Source organism: Ictidomys tridecemlineatus, chromosome 12 (assembly GCF_052094955.1).
Source record: "Ictidomys tridecemlineatus isolate mIctTri1 chromosome 12, mIctTri1.hap1, whole genome shotgun sequence".
Taxonomy (NCBI): domain Eukaryota; kingdom Metazoa; phylum Chordata; class Mammalia; order Rodentia; family Sciuridae; genus Ictidomys; species Ictidomys tridecemlineatus.
Genome location: NC_135488.1, coordinates 65607222 through 65624738, shown reverse-complemented (window position 1 = coordinate 65624738; position 17517 = coordinate 65607222). Strand labels below are relative to the sequence as shown.

Genomic DNA, 17517 nt, shown 5'->3' with positions numbered 1-17517 from the left:
AGGCTGAGCCCGGGGAACGCACCGCCCGCCAGGGCTGGCTCCCTCCAGCGCGTCCCCGCCGCGAGCTGCCGCCTCTGCGTCCCGGACACAACGGCCGAAGGACGACCCCCGGCTCCCGAGCCCCGCGCGTGCCCGAGAGACCCCCGCGTGTGCCCGAGTGACCCCCGACGTACCCCTACTTCGAGAGGGGACCTGCCACCTCCGGTAGCCTGGCGCCCTGGTCCGGAGCTCACCTTTCGGAGCCCCCGCCGCCCCGCGACCACCGGGGGCGGGGACAGCGAGTGCGGGGCGGGTTCCAGAGGGGGTGGCCTCGCTGCGGCTCTCCCCGTCTGCCGCGCTAGAGACTGCGCTACTCCCTCCCTATCCGGGAGAGATCCTCCAGAGGAGGAGAAGAGAGGGGACTTGTCCCCGCCAGCGGGTCTCAGAAAGCCTGTACGGTCCCCGGCCCCAGAATGAAGAAACCTGACCCTCGTCCGCTGGGCGCCGAGATGCCGCAGGTACTGAGCGCGCTCTCCGGGGAGATGCTCCAAAGACCCCAACGGGCACCAGCCTCAGAGGCCGGCGTGGTGGGGGTGGTGGAGTCGGAGCTTTTGAATGGGAAGGGGACTTTTCCAGGGACTGGACTGCGTTCGTTTCTTCGGGGAGCCAATCTGTCCCCTCCCTCTTTCTTTAGGCATAGCTACCTAGGCTCCTAGGACAAAGTTGGGAGCAGGAGAGAGTTTATCAGCAAGCGCTGCAAAGGGACGCTTCCAGAGATCCAGAGGACAGCGGAGGGTGGGAACTGGGGTCCTCCTTGAGGGCTGAGAATACAGGGGAAAGAATCCCTGAGCAATTTCTCTTCCAGTCCTTAATCTCCTAATGCCTTAGTCTCGCCCCCCCACCCCTGGCGCCCTTTAGAAGTTTCTGCTATTCTTTGTTCTAAATCCTTACTTTGAGCCTTCCTGGTAGGTGATTGTAGGGTACCTCTCCCGAGGTGGAATGCCTCAAAGACACACAGAGCTTGCAAGCGGTGAGATGTGTCCCAGGTTATTGCAGCCCTGCCTTCCTGGCTTCCAAGCCTAACTCTTTTGGCTTTTCATCTCTGGGTTCTGCCTCACACCTGACAGAGACAGAGAGCAGGGATGAGATGGACCGAAGTGATAACTCAGAGAAAAGGCCAACTCAGGGTGAAGAACAGGGAGGGGTCTAAACTTCATTGAGGTGCAGAGGGAATTTAACCCTCCATAAAGACATGCTCCAGATGTCTTTTTGAGGAATAAGGCAGCAGGATTTTGGGGGGTTCTTCTTTATGTCCCCCCTTTCCAGGAATTTAGATTTGCTATTCTCCCTCCTGTTCTCCTGAGCTTTAGGATGCTCTCCAAACCTAGCCCTTCTCTTACATCCAGCTCCCTGGTCTGAAGTCTTTGGCTATGGAAGGGACTACCCGAAGAAGGGACAGGGAACTCTGGCTTCCTCTCTTTCCCCATCCCAGCCCCTGTATGTGGTGTGGGGTCTCTGCAGCAGGATTTCCCTTCCCATATTTGCAGCTGGCTGGGAGGCCTGAGTGCTCAATAGTAATTCCTTACAGTTCTGGGGTGTAACACTCTCCCTCTCCAGGGAGCTCCGTGCTTTACAGACGATATTGATCTCCTGCCTGGAGGATGTTGAAACTCTGAGTGTTTAAGCTATTTACCTCAGGACAGCAACCAGCTAAGGGAGGAATTTGTTTTCAGGTTCTCTTTATAACTCACTCATTTAGTGACAGGCTGTGACTTCCACCCTGCAAGCCTCTGCCTGGGGACACGTCTGGAGAAACATGGTATCCAGCTTCTAGGGTCACAACAGATTTTGATGTGGGAACAGGAAGCCCAGGGAGGAGAGAGCTCTGTGATTTTTACAGCTGTGTTTTGCCAGAAGAACAGCTCAGAAGAGCTGACGGGGTTGTCTCAGAGTGTTCACTCTTCAATGGCATACAGAGGAGTTTCTTTTGAGCCACTGGAAAGGAACTGTGGTTACCACAGAACAGGACTATTGTTCAGGCTTTTAGGATAGTGAGTGGACTTTGGAATAGGTCACTTCTATTCCATTCAGCTGCCCCACACTCCCAACTTTGGTCCTTGAGAAAGAATGCATCATTTTTTTTTTTGAGTGGAATGGAAATAAATGGAAGCACAGCCTCATTATCTCTACAGCCATCCAGCATCCTCTAATTGAGTGAAGATGTGGTTTTCATTCATTTGTTTTCTCTCACTGGTTCCTTTATTTCCACTCCATCACCCTATCTATGTTCACTCGGAGCAGGTGGCTAATGGGTCTGCTTAGGTTACAGAATGATTTTAAATCCAGCCAGGTTCACTTCAACATGCAGCCAACTATTTGTATGTCTTTCAAAGGCTTAGAATGGAGCTCGGATACTGCACCCCAAGGATGCTGGCAGGGACACTGACTCATTAAGGGAGAGCAGAGCATCAGCAGAGAGAGGGGACATCAGCCTGCAGATATTTCTCCGGAATTCTCAGCAGTATCACTCAGAGCTCCGCAGGGACAGATGGAGATCACTACAGGGGTCGTGGATGGGAATGTCACCAACTCCTCCACCAGTTTCCTCTCTGTACTCAACCCCTATGGAGCCCACACTGCTTCCTTTCCATTCAACTTCAGCTATGGTGACTATGACATGCCCTTGGATGAGGATGAGGATGTGACGAACTCCCGGACATTCTTTGCTGCCAAGATTGTCATTGGCATGGCCCTGGTGGGGATCATGCTGGTCTGTGGCATTGGCAACTTCATCTTTATTGCCGCCTTGGCCCGCTCTAAGAAGCTGCGTAACCTCACTAACCTGCTCATCGCCAACCTGGCCATCTCTGACTTCCTGGTGGCTGTTGTCTGCTGCCCCTTTGAGATGGACTACTATGTGGTGCGCCAGCTCTCCTGGGAACATGGCCATGTCCTGTGTGCCTCTGTCAACTACTTGCGCACTGTCTCTCTCTATGTCTCCACCAATGCCCTGCTGGCCATCGCCATTGACAGGTGAGTGCAGGGTAGTTGGGGCATCGTAGGTAGTCAGGGAAGAGGGGCCATTGGAATGATCCCTTCCTTTATTGGAATTGTAGGCATGAGGCACTCAAAAGTTTCCCCATTGACTAGACAGTTGGAAGATTTCCAGTTTTCCAGCTTCGGTGAGACAGGAGGCAGAGTTGGGCACCTTGGAGCTAGGCAGTAAGAAGGCATCTGGTCTGCCTGCTGTGGACCTGCTCCTAGATGTTGTACCGGTTCAAGGTTAAGAGTAGCCATAAGAGATGTTCAGGGACAAGTTTAAGTTCCAAGTAATTATTTAAATATCTTGGGAGAAGTTTCTATCTCCTCAAGACTTCCTCTTCTAACACACGACCTCCTAGCACTAATTGATGGCTCATTGATTGAGAGAATTGTTTGGAAAAGAAACAAGGCAACCTATGCTTCCTTATTTTGTTTGTTGTGGTTACATGAATGGCTTTGTGCCTTCAAACCCATTTGCATGCAGCTCGGCAAGAGACCCGTTTTTAGAACTGGTAAATAAAATCAATAAGAGCAATCCTGGAAACCTTTCTTATATTTAGTTGTTTCATTGGTATAAACTTGTGCTAAATGGGCCAGAGTGGTCCTTGTTTCCTGGGGAGGTCTTTGCAAGCTCCTCTGCCCACTTTGACTTTCATTACAAAGCACCTTGTTACATCTAAGACAGTAACCCTGAGGGTCAAATCAAGACTCTGTGTACTTGGAGCTGAACAATCTGCCTCCCTTTATATCCAGAGAACCTAAAGCACCCACGCTTGTCCTGTCCCATTGCCTCAGGGCTCCAGGGTGTTCCATCTGCCTCTCATAGTTCAGGTACCCCAGATCAGTGATCAAGCGAGAAGCACAGCTAATAGAACATGCTTTCTGAAGCTAGAGAAAAGGTAATCAAAGTGGAATAACCTGGAAAAAGTCTGTTCCTAAGGAAAGAGGCTGCAGAGGAGCCTGGCTTTAAAACCACTGAGTGGGCAGCCTCTGGAAGAATGTCAAGGAGTTAGTAGCTGAAGTGGCTTTTGGTCTGTCATTTGGGGCAGGTGCTTGGAGGTATCATTCTTTCAGATGGCAGCCTCACCTTGGTCATGGTCTTCCACACAAGGGGCAGAGCCCCACAACATTTATCCACTTAGGTAAGGTCTCTACAGCAGGAGGGTAGCGATCAAGCACAGTATTCACCTCCTAAGTTTCCTTTCAGAGCTACTGAGGAAGAGCTCCAGGGTCTTGACTTCTAACCTTTTCTGAAAATGGAAACTGTTCCCTTTACTTCTAAAGACAAAGAATATGGGATTATTTCCTGAACTTTCATGCTAGCAAGACATATTTGCCCCTGGGTTTCTCTGAGCTACAAAAAGGAGTGTAGGTAGGTACCTGCTGTGGAGTGGGGCCTTGTTCCCTGGGTGAGATCCATCTCACCACGGAAGGCCCACTTGTCAACAAATCTGACAACCATAGGAGGCTTCAAGGGGGAAAGAAGTTAGGATAAACTGAAGGACACTGGGTTATCTTTAACAAGTGGAGGTATTATCTTTGCAATCACTCAACTTCAATCCACTGAACTCCTCCAAGTTCATATCCTAATTTCATACCAAACTCAGCTTGTCTGAAATACTGTGAGCATTTCTCTTGCACCATGAGTTGACATAATACAGATTAGATGTAATAAGAAAGAGGAATTGAAGAGCATACTTTGCACTAAGTGCACTGCTATTGTTCAGAGTGGGGTGATTGGAAACCTGCATCCAGACATTGGTGGAAAACAAGGTGTGTTGACATTGCCATCCAAGCCTGGCCTGACTGACCAGCTGCCTAAGGCATTAAGTTTTTTTAATTGATATTTTTTATTTTTGCTTCAAATTATGTTTTTGTAAAAATGCTGCTATCATGTAATTTAAATTTTGTGGCCTGGGAATCACTGATTTTTGTCTGTTCCTTTGTGATGTTCAAAATCCTATGAGTAATCTTCAGGTTTAATTTGGTTAGCTTAAGGCAGCTAAATTCTTATCCTGGTATAACACATACCTTGACAGTTGTAAAAATGCCTTTATTTTTGTTTAATGGAATTTCTGTAGGAATAGTTTTAGCCATTACTCTGGGTTTGAATCCCTGCTGTACCACCTATTTGTTGTAAGGCCTTGATTTTTTGACCACTATCTCCCTCAGTTTTCTCATCTACAAAGTGAGGACAATAAGAAAATCTAATGTATCACATTTCTTTGAGGATTAAATGGAGTAATCTCTATAATTGCTTAGGACAATATTTAAGATAGAGTAAGCATTAAATGAAGAATGGATCTGATAATTCTTATATTAATCTCCTTTCAAAGAACAAGATCAACAAAACCAGGTAAATTAATGAATATTTTCAATTGGCTAACCTTTTTGGTCTTCACTGAAACAATTGTTTCCATGTGCTTTACACAAAATAATAATATAAGAATTTAAAAATATGTAACTCTCAAGATATGGCAGAACAGAACTATGTCTTTTCTGCCTGTTTGGATTTCTGTTTTAACTTTTTTTTTTTTGTACCAGAGATTGAACCCAGGGGTGCTTAACTACTGAGCCACACCCCCAGCCCTATTTAATATTTTATTTAGACACAGGGCTTCCTTGATTTGATTAGAGCCTCACTAAATTGCTGAGGCTGGCTTTCAACTCTTGATCCTCCTGCCTCAGCCTCCCAAGCTGCTGGGATTACAGAGCCATTGCACCTGGCTCTGTTTCTACTCTCAATTCTGTTGTTCAAACTAGAAGGCTCTTTTATCATTGTCCCTCTGTTCTCCAGCATTCTTTCAACTTCCAGGTCCTGGTAAAACTTACTTCTGCCCCCTACCATGCTCATGTAGGTTGGGCCATCCTAGTCTCACCTTGGCCTTCCTGACTTCAGTGTCTCTTGACTCTGCCTGTCTGTCAGCCCCTCCGTTCATAATCCATCCTAAACATTCATTCCCTCATGCAGGCATTCATTCAAACAATGCATTTTTCTACAGTGACTGCCACGTGACAAGTACAATTTCAAGGATTAAGGATATCATTAAAAAAAAAAGTTTGCTGTCATGGAGTTTATGTCCAAGAGACATAAAGGATGGAGAGAAATGACTGTGATAGGCAAAGCCTTAGGAAGCACAGACTGTTATAGTCCAGCCTTAGGAAGCACAGATGCCCCCTGGACCATTCATCAGCTGGAGATGGCTACCCCAGGAAGCAGGTGGTATACTCTGCCCATCCCATGACCAGGCCAGTAGCTGCTGCAACCATTACCATGGTTGCATGAGGTTGAGTCCAGGGGACAGAAAGGGAGCCAAATCTTGTGCTTGATCACCCTGCCCCCTATCTCACAGACTATTTCCTGGGCATTACTTTGTCCAACAGGCTTTATTCCTTATTCTCCTGGAACTGTTGGCTTTGGGTGGATCCTGGACCTAAGCCATTGAGGTTGGAGATGCAGAGGGCAAGCAAGGCTCATAAGTTGAGAAAAGTAGTTGTCAATTGTTTGCTTCCTGGAACATCAGTGGGTAAAACTCAACCATGATGGAGGGAAAGGTCAAGGGCTGCTGAGCTGCTGGGAAGGTGGAGGAAAGGGCACTGTTTGTCCTTACTGAAAGTAAAGGGACAAATGGCATATTGAAGAGGCCTCCAGATTTGTAGCAATATGTGGGTCATGGCTCTTGTCAGTTTCTAGCTGTGTGGCTTTTAGCAAGTTATTTCACTTCCCCAAGCCTTAGCTTACTCATCCATAAAATGGATATCTTTGCTCTCTTACCCTTCTAATAGGGTTGGGCTTGCCTGATGAAAATATAGATTTGAAAAGTCTCTATAAATTGTAAACTTCTTTACAAACAGAAGCAAGAATTACTAATACTAGAGTCATTTCTGACCTTCACCCAGCCAAGGCTGATGGGAATCCCTGAAACCCTTTTCTGCAACTTACTAGGTGGTAAGTGTATGAGGAATGTCCTTTGCACAGCTCATGACACTGATTCTTTAGGGATGGATTTGGGATGATGTCAGAGATAGTCAAGATAAAATAACCCTGAAGGTTAGTTTTGAAGTGAAGGATTGGGTTCAGTAAAGTAGAAAGTTGTCGAGGACTTGCAAAAGCAAAATTTATCAAGAACATTGCTGTGAATACAGAATAACTTTGAAAAATAAAAGTGATTTTAAGGTACTAATAGCTTCTTGTATATTAATAGCTTATTGTTGTTTATATGCAGTAGCTCATTGGAACCTCACAATATCAGGGTGATATCTCCATTTTACAGATGAGAAAATTGAACCAACAGTGCTATGAAAAAAGACTGAAATTGATATAGCAAGTTGCAGCAAATCTGGGACTAGATTCTTGGTCTTTTGGGGTTCTAGATGGGGTTCTGGCTTGCGTATTCATTAAAAAAACATTGAATTTGATTCATCATAAAGAGTTAGGAAGCTACTATTGGGAGAAGAAACAGAAAAAAGTCATATTGTGAGCACATACAAAGGTAGAAATTTTCAGTGACAACCAGCAGAACTCTGTGAGGTAAATAGAAAGCAAATGCACCAATGAGAACAGAGCTGCACACTCTTAATTTTAATGGCAAATCCAAGCACATTTGATGTTCCTGTAATATTGGGAGCTTTGTGGCCTTTGATGAAAGGCCGCACGCATGTGCAATGGTCAAAATGTTGCCAAAATTCTGTGGTTATTTTCATTCCATTTTCAGTACTAAGGAGCTGGCTAGAGTGCCGGGGATGGATGCGGGTGGCCAGGGCAGCCAGCTGGGTGTCCAACGGGTAGACTCAACCTATCCAGCATCATTTAACATCTTCTGGGAGCTGGGAGAGAGCAGGCATCTCAGTCCAGTGACCTCTCAAATATACTCAATGGCTTTGGCTGCCTATATCATGTGGGGTGGGATGGAAGTAACAGAACTACAATCAGGGGAAACAAATTAAAAAAAAAAATGAAGCTCTCTTTAGTTTACAATCCCAAGAAACATGACCTCACAGGGTTCGGTTTCAAAGGAAACAGAACTGGTTTGGCCTTCCTTCAATCCCCTGTCACGTTTGCACTCCATTCTACCTGGGATAAGCTGTGGACACATGAGAACATGTTTATTTCCAGCATTGATTTGTCCTTCCCTCCCACTTCACTTCCCATTTTTCTCCTTCTCCAACTTCCACTCCCTACCAGGCACAGAAAGCCTTCCAGGAAACCAGAGCTCTTTGCAGAAGTGTGTGCACCCTCTGGAAAGGCTACCGTCATACCACACAAATGACTAACGGCCCCCAGAAAGTGCTCTCTCCTTCCTGGACCACTGTGGTAACTGCAATGTGGGTTCTTTTGGAAAGAACAAAAAGCAATATCTTTTATTGTCTGATGCTTTGTGGTTAAAAAAAAAAAAACAACAACATTCGTGTACATTCTCAATTGATTTTCACATCAACCCTGTGAGGTAGGGTTAAATGTTTTCTATCAAGGGTCTTGTGTAGATGACCTTGAGAAGTCACTCATCTCTCAGTAGACTCCATTTTCCATCTGGAATATGAGATAAATGGCAATGTGCATTTCCTCCACCCCTGCATGCAGAGCAATATATATATATATTTTAAAAATGTGGAATGAAGACAAAGCTTAGCTTGCTGCTTCTACTGGAAAGGGTGAGTTCTCCCAGCAACTCTTTGGAGTTATCAGGCCTATTGTCTCTTAACCTCTTGATAATTTGGATGCATGTCCTGAAAACCGGAAAGACCTGGGAATAGTGCCAGGCTAGAAAATTGTGGCCATTTTTTTTCATTATATACCAAGTTTAAAACGTCTTCCAGGAACGGGTATACATTATCACATCTAATCTTTAAAAACAAATACTTTTGCAGGAAAGGAAACTGAGGTTAAGAGATTAAACAAAACCGACTTGAGGCTGCCCAGCTAATTAGAGGTGGAGCCTGGGCTTGCTATGGAATCTGCCTTTCCCCTGCAGAAATTAAATGGTACCCCAGCACTGGCTTCTCACAGGGCATGACTCTGTTTGTGTTTTGCCCCAGGTATCTGGCCATCGTTCACCCGCTGAGACCACGGATGAAGTGTCAAACAGCCACCGGCCTGATTGCCCTGGTGTGGACAGTGTCCATCCTCGTGGCCATCCCATCTGCGTATTTCACCACGGAGACGGTCCTCATCATTGTCCAGAGCCAGGAGAAGATCTTCTGTGGCCAGATCTGGCCGGTGGACCAGCAGCTCTACTACAAGTCCTACTTCCTCTTCATCTTCGGCATCGAGTTCTTGGGCCCGGTGGTCATCATGGCCCTGTGCTATGCCAGGGTCTCCCGGGAGCTCTGGTTCAAGGCGGTCCCCGGGTTCCAGACAGAGCAGATCCGCAAGCGGCTGCGCTGCCGTCGGAAGACCGTGCTGGTTCTCATGTGCATCCTCACCGCCTACGTGCTGTGCTGGGCGCCCTTCTACGGCTTCACCATCGTGCGTGACTTCTTCCCTGCCGTGTTTGTGAAGGAGAAGCACTATCTCACCGCCTTCTACATCGTGGAGTGCATCGCCATGAGCAACAGCATCATCAACACCCTGTGCTTCGTGACCGTCAAGAACAACACCATCAAGTACTTCAAGAAGATCATGCTGCTCCACTGGAAGGCTTCCTACAATGGAAGTAAGTCGAGCGCTGACCTTGATCTCAAAACCGTGGGGATGCCTGCCACTGAAGAGGTGGACTGCATCAGACTGAAATAACCCAAAGGACCTTGCCAAAGTTAAAACCCAAGACAGGATCTTTGGGTCAGGGATCAGTGTGCTTGGATATACACATGGACCACAGACTCTTGGTTTTCTGCAGAGGACAAATTAAATGTGTCACGAGGACACTGTGTTCAAGGAGCTCAGGATTTCTAAAGCTGATGTGACAAGAGACTGTCATGAGTAGTCGACATTCATTAAATGCCTAATTTGTGTGATGAGTAGGCACTGGTGAAAACTAATATGTTGATGATATTTCATTGACAAAATGAAATAGGGATTAAACCAAGGAGAATGTGATATAGACTCTGGAATAAAGAGGAAGCTGGAGTGGGTACCTAGGAGCACAGTACATGTGTGGACAGAACGAAGATCTCTCTAGGTCATTGCAGCTGCTCATCATCATATACTGGTCCAGCTCATCTCTAAGAGTACTCTTTGTCTTGAGTTCAGTCCTGTCCTAACATTTCAAGGCTGAGGAAAGAATGCAATGGAAGGTCCCATCTCATCTCATCCCTGGTTCAGACCCTCACTGGGAGCAGCCATGCATGCCAGCACATAGGAACCTGAGGATTCATGGCCAAGTTCATGCAAACTCTCCCTTCTCCTGCCACACAATGCCTCATGTATGGATCTGCATAGACATAGGCTTATCATCAAGAGGATGGACATGAGGAAGAAGCCACAAGACCCTGGACACCATTTGGACAGTGAATTGTAGAGTTTTGAATCTTTGGGGCAAGTCTGGAGAAGGGAAGCCTGGGCTCAGGGTGGGAGTGGCTCCATGGACTGTTCACCCCTGGGTGAAAGGAAATACAGAGGGAAGAATCAAAACAGGACTTCTAAAAGCATTTGGGGCTCACGGCAGGGGCTTCAGTTCTTTGGGTATAAGGATACTGCATCTTTGCCTCTCAGTTATTCTGGCCTAAACCTATTTAGGCTTCTCATTCAACCCTTTCCTTCTTTCTTATGTTTCCATGCCTGTCCAGCATGGACGCTTTGAAAGTTGACACAACACCTCATGGATGTGGCCAACAACCTATGTGAGAAAATGCTTCCAACCATACAAAAACACTGAGAAAAAACAAAAAAAGAATAATAATTCTGGGTAATGTGCTTGGACAAAGAAAACCTTGTTGTATTGCCATCTCCTCCTTTCAGTATTCTAACTGTGAATTATTCCCCTACTTTTTTTTTTTTAAAGCAGTGCCTCATGCATTCTGTTCCTAAAAACATGGTACAAGCACAGCTGTGGGACTTGGAAGCAAAAACTTGAGGGGAATGGTGATGGGCCTCTAGTCAGGAGCTGGGCGCAGGGTGTTGGAAAATCCAAAATCAAAGCATCTTCATGATTCTGGAAGTAATGACCATCTTCCCCTGTGTGTTCCCAGTCAGCATGAATCCGTGTGATATAGTAATGTTTCTCCATCTGCTTTTATTCTCATGAGTGTGTAGACTTACAGAGTGGACGTGTCTTGTCCTTCTTATTGAATTCTAGAGCAGAACATTTTTGAGGCTGGGATTCCTGGGTCATGTTTTCTCTCTAAGTATGGTCAACTCTTTGTTTTAGGCAGCAAAGTTTATTTTTTCTTTATTTCCATGGAAAACACATCTCAAAGACCTACATATTCTCATTCATTACCCAACCAAATTAACCTACAGTTTAGTTAGAATTTTCTAAGAAAATAAAAATTAATTAAATTATTAGCCTAAAACAAGCACACATTGGAAAGAAAATCTTATTTTTCTAATAGAATCACATATTACATTCTAAAAATCACTAGTTAGCTTTTGGATTAAAAAATAATAAGATGATGCAATTTATGGACATTATGGTTACCATGACTTTTAAGAATGCTAAACAAGAGTTGACTGTATTAAATAGAAAGGTTTTTTTTTTAAATATGACAACAAAATTCCTTTCTGCTTTTCAGCCTAAAATGTAGCAAATTTTTCAGTTGTTTAACTGTCTGTGATATTTCTGGGTATTAGTTCTGCTTGTGATTTTATAGTGAATGAAAGTGTTACTATTCAGTGAAATAAAAATAGATGTATATATATGATGATTGACTATTCTGTTCCTGTAATTTCTCTCTCCTGCCAGTCTTTTTCCTAGCTGTGGTAGAATGGTCTTTGAGTGAATATTGAGTCAATTCCATGATCATATGAGCTGTGAGAACAGTGCTATCTCATGCTCTTATTGCCTACAAACTTCCCCTTGCCATCCCGAAGAGATGGAACTGATTTAATGTATCCACTTCCGTTAATTCTGCTCTGGTAAAAATATGAATGCTTTTTAGCATCTAGGTGCCAAGACTTGAAATCTGAGGACCAGTTGATGCTGATTGAACAGGCTCTGTGCCCACACAAGTGAACAAGAGAGGAACATATGATACCTGCTGTGTTCAGATTCATCGAACCAGCTACTCAGCTGCTGGCTTCTCCAGAAAATGGTGGTGAGCCCAGCAAGGTGACACGTAGGATTATGTATTTCTTTTCAGTTCTTGAAATATTTCAATGTGCAAAGACATACTCACATGGTCCTATACAGAAACATAAAGATCTAATTTTGTAAAATTAAACGATTTTCATAGCTAAAAGTAAAAGACAAGGACAGATTTACAGTAAAAGCTTTTGCCTGCTTAGTGCCTATTTTCAAAACAGTTTCTTAAAGACTCTAAAACAAGGCAATGCGGTGGTCACTACAGCAAGCTCTGAAGCGTGACACAAGTTCCATGCTCGTTATGGAAAATAATGCTAAGGAATTGGCGAGCCGGCCAAGAAATTATAAATAGGAGTCCTGTTTCTTGAAAAATAAGATAAATTTTGGGATGCATCCACAAAGAAGGAGTCCAATTCTCCTTCCTAGAGTGTAAGGGAGAATATCAAATTCAAAACATTTGTTTCATGGTCAATGAAACTGAACTCCAGAATAGGGAAGAGAGATGTTCAGGGTCACACAGCTGGTCACCGTGAGAGCCAGAGATAGAGCCCAAGGCTCCTGAAGCTTAGTGCAGGATTCTTCTACATGCCTGCCTATCATTTCATGCAAGAGCATCAAAATCTTAGAAAGGAAGGATCCTTGCCAAGAATCCTTGAGGTGACTGTTCCACCCCGGTCTGGCCCTCTCTGGAGACCCTTAAGCAGTTTAGCAGAGACATTCCTGGCTCCTTTGCAAGCCAGGTTTAGCTCATTCTACCCCTGGGAACTCAGCACAGACATGGAGGATGGGAGGGTTTAGGGGGAAAGAAAAATGCTTAGATGTGTTCATAGCTGCTCTTTCTCTAAGTTACCTAGTTGGAGGTCCCTAGGAATGTCAAAGAAAGATACTAAACAGCTGTGTGCCTTGGGGAGCAGAGGGAAGGGATGAAGAAGCCATGCTTGGTGGCATGTCTAGACTGGGAGGCAGGTCCTATGTGCCAAGGTTCAGAGGCTTCAGATGCCAAGTTACCTCCTGCCCCTGCCATTGAGGATGAGCAAGGCGGGGGAGGTTTTTGGATGATGTAGAACTTCAACTGGACAAGTGAGAACTAGAAGCAAAAACGAAAGCATTCACTTGGGAAGAGAAATGTTTCTTTTTTGTGCTCCTGGAATCTGGAGTTGCTTTTCACCAGGGAAAGATTTCTTCTACAATGATGGATTGTCATCCCTGGAGAGGTGACCCAAACCCCCAAACACACAACTAAACAAGGGTTATCCGAGCCTCATCTGAGAGTGGCTTTTGCTAAGAGGAGAGATGGATAGGGGGGAGAGAGAGAAAATGGCCTTAGGGAGCAGACCTGTATGATGGGGTGAGGGAAGCGTCCATCTCCAGAGGGAAACAAAAGAAGGAGGGTACGGAGGAGGTTACTCAAAACAAGAGTGGCTGCAGGGAGGATCATCGGGCTGAGCTGTATGTGTCATAGGACTCCTCTAAGTCTTCACCCAGCCTCCTAGCCCTTTGTACAGAAGAGAAGGTTGAGTCTCAATGCAGAGTGGTTTCTTGAGGTCACACAGGCATTGAATGGCGGGCAGAGATCTGAAGCTAGGCAGGTTGACTATAGACTCCAGAGCTTGTCATTCTGCTACAGCCTTTAACTGAGTTTTCTGGGCCTTCCTTGAATTTTTTTTTTTTTTTGGTATCAGGGATTGAACCCAGGGGCATTCTACCACGTAACCACTTTCCCAACCCTTTTATTTTTTTATTCTGAAACATGATCTTGCTAAGTTGCTTAGGGTCTTGCTAAGTTCCTACAGCTGACCTCCATTTTGCAATCCTCCTGCCTAAACCTCTGAAGTTGCTGGAATTCCAGGCATGCACCAACCTGCCTAGCTTTCCTTGGACTTTCTAGCAAACTAAATACATGCATCTCTCTGAATTCCAATCAATAAATGGTAAGTCAGCTCCTAAATTAACCATATTTTCTCCAAACCAGTATAGCACAACTCCCTCTTTCTCTTTTTCTTTTTTGGGAGGTTTTATTTGCCCTCAATACATGCCCCTAAGGCAGATGTCCTTAATTTCTGAACTCCTTGGGTTTTTTAAAATTTTGTTTTTTTTTTTTGTTGTTGTTTTTTGGCATTTAGTGATGTTTCTAGCCCCTTTTTAAAATAATATTTTCAAATTTATACAATAAAATACATAGAGCTACAAAAGAAATCAATTGTATTGAAATTCAGTTATCAAAATATTTTGCGTTTGTGATAAAATTACATAAATATTTATTCATATTATATCTCTTTATAGTACATCTTTAATGCCTTAAGTAAGATTCAACATCAAGGCTATTAGCTACCATAGGTTTTTTTTTTTTTTTTTTTTTTTGCTGGGGTGGGGAGGTTCTGGGGATTGAACTCAGGGGCATTTGACCATTGAGCCTCATCCTCAGCCCTATTTTATATTTTATTTAGAGACAGTCTCTCACTGAGTTGCTTAGTGCCTTGCTTTTTGCTGAGGTTGGCTTTGAACTCATGATTTTCCTTCCTCAGCCTCCCAAGTGCTAGGATTACAGGCGTGCACCACTGTGCCCAGCTACTACCACGATTTTGAGGTAACAGTGAATGTGAATGATACCTTGAGATTGTTCACCAAACTGTAATGTGATGTGATTCCTCTGGGCAACGGTCTCAGGGACTACTAGTCCTAGAGTGGTTGTTGCCTACTCTCTAATGGCAGAAAATGCTAGAGTTCAGCTATGGGTTAGTGAGAAGAATGATACTTTTTTCTCCCCCATCCAAGTTCATGTCCTTCTGAACTGCTTCAGAACACCTGCCTCAGAGAGAGGCCCAGACAAGCACGCTGGGGTGGGCACTGCTAGAGATGGAGACTACAGGAAGGAGGAGGCACACAGATTTAAGTGGAATTAAACTGATAGATCTTCATGGGACCCTTTTCTTTGAGGAAGCCTCAGTGGGCCTATGGTTCCCCAACTTTCTATTCCTGTGCCCTCTTTCTGATCTACGCGGCAAAGACTCATCTGAGCAGTCCAGAAAACTCTTCTTGTAACAAGGATTCCAGAACTCTCTCACACAGGTATTTAACAACTTGTAGGTTATGAAACAGCTCTCGCTTTCTTTTTAAACAGATCCCTATAGGAATTTTATGACTTATTTGTGGAGGTCATAACTTATAAATCTATAGATTCTGGTTTTAAGTAATATAAGGGGTAAGCATATCCTGCTAAAAGAATTCAACAGATGAGGATTCTTCTCATATCAAACTAAGATTCTGTTCTAGAAGATCCAGTGATCAATCAATTTGCAAGATTAGACTGGGTCACCTACCTTCTTACCTTGAGAGAATTCCTCTGCTACTAAGGATAGAAGTGGATCGCAGACTACCTGCCTTAACACTTTCCTTCCTTCAGTAATTGGAATCCTTGGAAGGGAGGAGAAATTGAAAGGATAAAATTTATAGAAAAGATTAGTATAACCATTTGATAAACAGAAGAAGAAAGAGAAACCAGGAGTGGAAAGGGAGGCAGAATATTAAAAAAAAAAAAAGAATGAATTTAGAGTGCCTGGGAAATTTAGCTTTCTTCCACTACTCAGTATCCTCTTTTTCTTAGTGAAAGAATCATGTTTTTAGTTCAGAGTAAAGATTTTATTTCCCAGGCTCCTTTTCTGCTAAGGATGTTCCTATGACCAAGTATCTACTGGTAAAACCTAAGAGGAAACTTAAGAAAGCATGTTCCTTTACTTCCCCACCAAGAAGAGAAGTTCCTTTCTCTTTATCTTCTAAAATCTTGTAGTTTGAGATAAAAGATGTATTGGTAGGAGCTCTAGCAGCCATCTTGGATAATGAGAATAAGTTTTGCACCATAGTGATGGTAGGCAAGAGAGTGGGAAGGAAAGTGAGCCACTCTGTGGTAATCCAAACCAACACTGGACCGACTGTCTCTGGACTTCTCCTAAGTGAGATAAAAACAAATTTCCATTTTGTTTAAATCACTTTTTGAGGAGTTCTTTTTCTAGATGCCACTCTAGGGAAAATATCTTAATTAAATGTTAAGGCTCAGACACTGTTAGTTCTAACTACACTTTGCCTTTCACACAATTTTCAACCAGAGTTACATTGTCACACCACATGAGTGGGATATCAATGTTCTCCAGAATATTAGTACCTTAATAAAAATCCAATCTGAAGAATTGTATATTAATTGTTACCACACCTATGAAGAGTGTGTGTATGTATATATGTATATGTATGTGTGTGTGTGTGTGTATGTGTATATATATATATATACATATATATTTAACCTGATCTCCAGGTGCATCTCCTTTATCATGGGAATGCTTTTCTTTTGAAGGATAGAGATTATCTAACTGTTATTTTTTGGCTTTTGTGAAATGGGATCTAATAATGTACTATACTATAAAACTATATTATTAATTCTAGTTAATCAAATGCTTTGTACTATAATGAGTAATTTACAAGCATGATTTTATTTTATCCTCATAACCCTATGAGATTGGTGGTAATGGTGTGCCTGAAGATAACTTGTCTAGTAAGTGGTTACCTTAGAGTTCCAAACCAGGTCATTTTGATTTTAGAACATAAGGTTACTAGGATATAGTGTTTGTAAATTTCTAGGTTTTCTTCCACTTTTTATTTAAAGACACAAGGCCAAGGAATGGAAAGGGTACCTTTGAATGACATCAAGTTGGAAACACCCTATCTGGTCTTTCTTTTATTCTACCAGTGTACAGAGGAGTATTTGAGGATGAAGGTCCCATGGTAGAAATTCAATCTAAGTACACAATTTTTTTTCTGTTTGTTTTTTCTCTTGTCTCAAAGGCTAAAAGGAAGTAGGTAAGACAGATGGTTCCAGGGAGCTGTCAGCTTCCACATACCAATAATTAGAAAAGACCCCAAACTGGTCACCTAAATGGGAGTTCAGAGGCTCTGAATAGTAGAGAACTGTGACCTGAGGCTGTTTCAGACTGAGTTCTCTGAAACGTTTCCAGAATGCTAAAATGAATAGATGGTTTGTAGGGAATACTTGCTGCAACCCAGAGTCAGAGCAGTTTCAATATGAAGCATTAAAATTATTCCTATGGTTTTTTGGATCTTTTTATTTAGGAAGTGGGCCAACCAAAGACTTCCATGAATTTCTAGGAAGAACATTTTGAACACCAAAAAATAGTAAACAATTTTGCTGGACGAAAAAGGATTGACTACTGGGTGTGGTGACACATGCCCATGATCCCAGTGAATCAGGAGGCTGAGACAGGAGGATTGCAAGATCAAGGCCAGCCTAATCAACTTAGGAAGAACTTCC

At 43.7% G+C, this 17517-nt stretch overlaps 1 protein-coding gene across 1 annotated transcript; it reads left to right on the top strand.

Moving 5' to 3' along the window:
- The first annotated feature begins 362 nt into the window (after nt 1-362).
- On the top strand, nt 363-10960 carry Prokr1 (prokineticin receptor 1). The gene is made up of 3 exons (XM_013357171.4): nt 363-497; nt 2373-3012; nt 9058-10960. Exons 2-3 carry the CDS (start codon nt 2528-2530, stop codon nt 9752-9754), a joined length of 1182 nt encoding a protein of 393 aa, XP_013212625.1. The 5' UTR covers nt 363-497; nt 2373-2527; the 3' UTR covers nt 9755-10960.
- Nucleotides 10961-17517: the final 6557 nt, after the last annotated feature.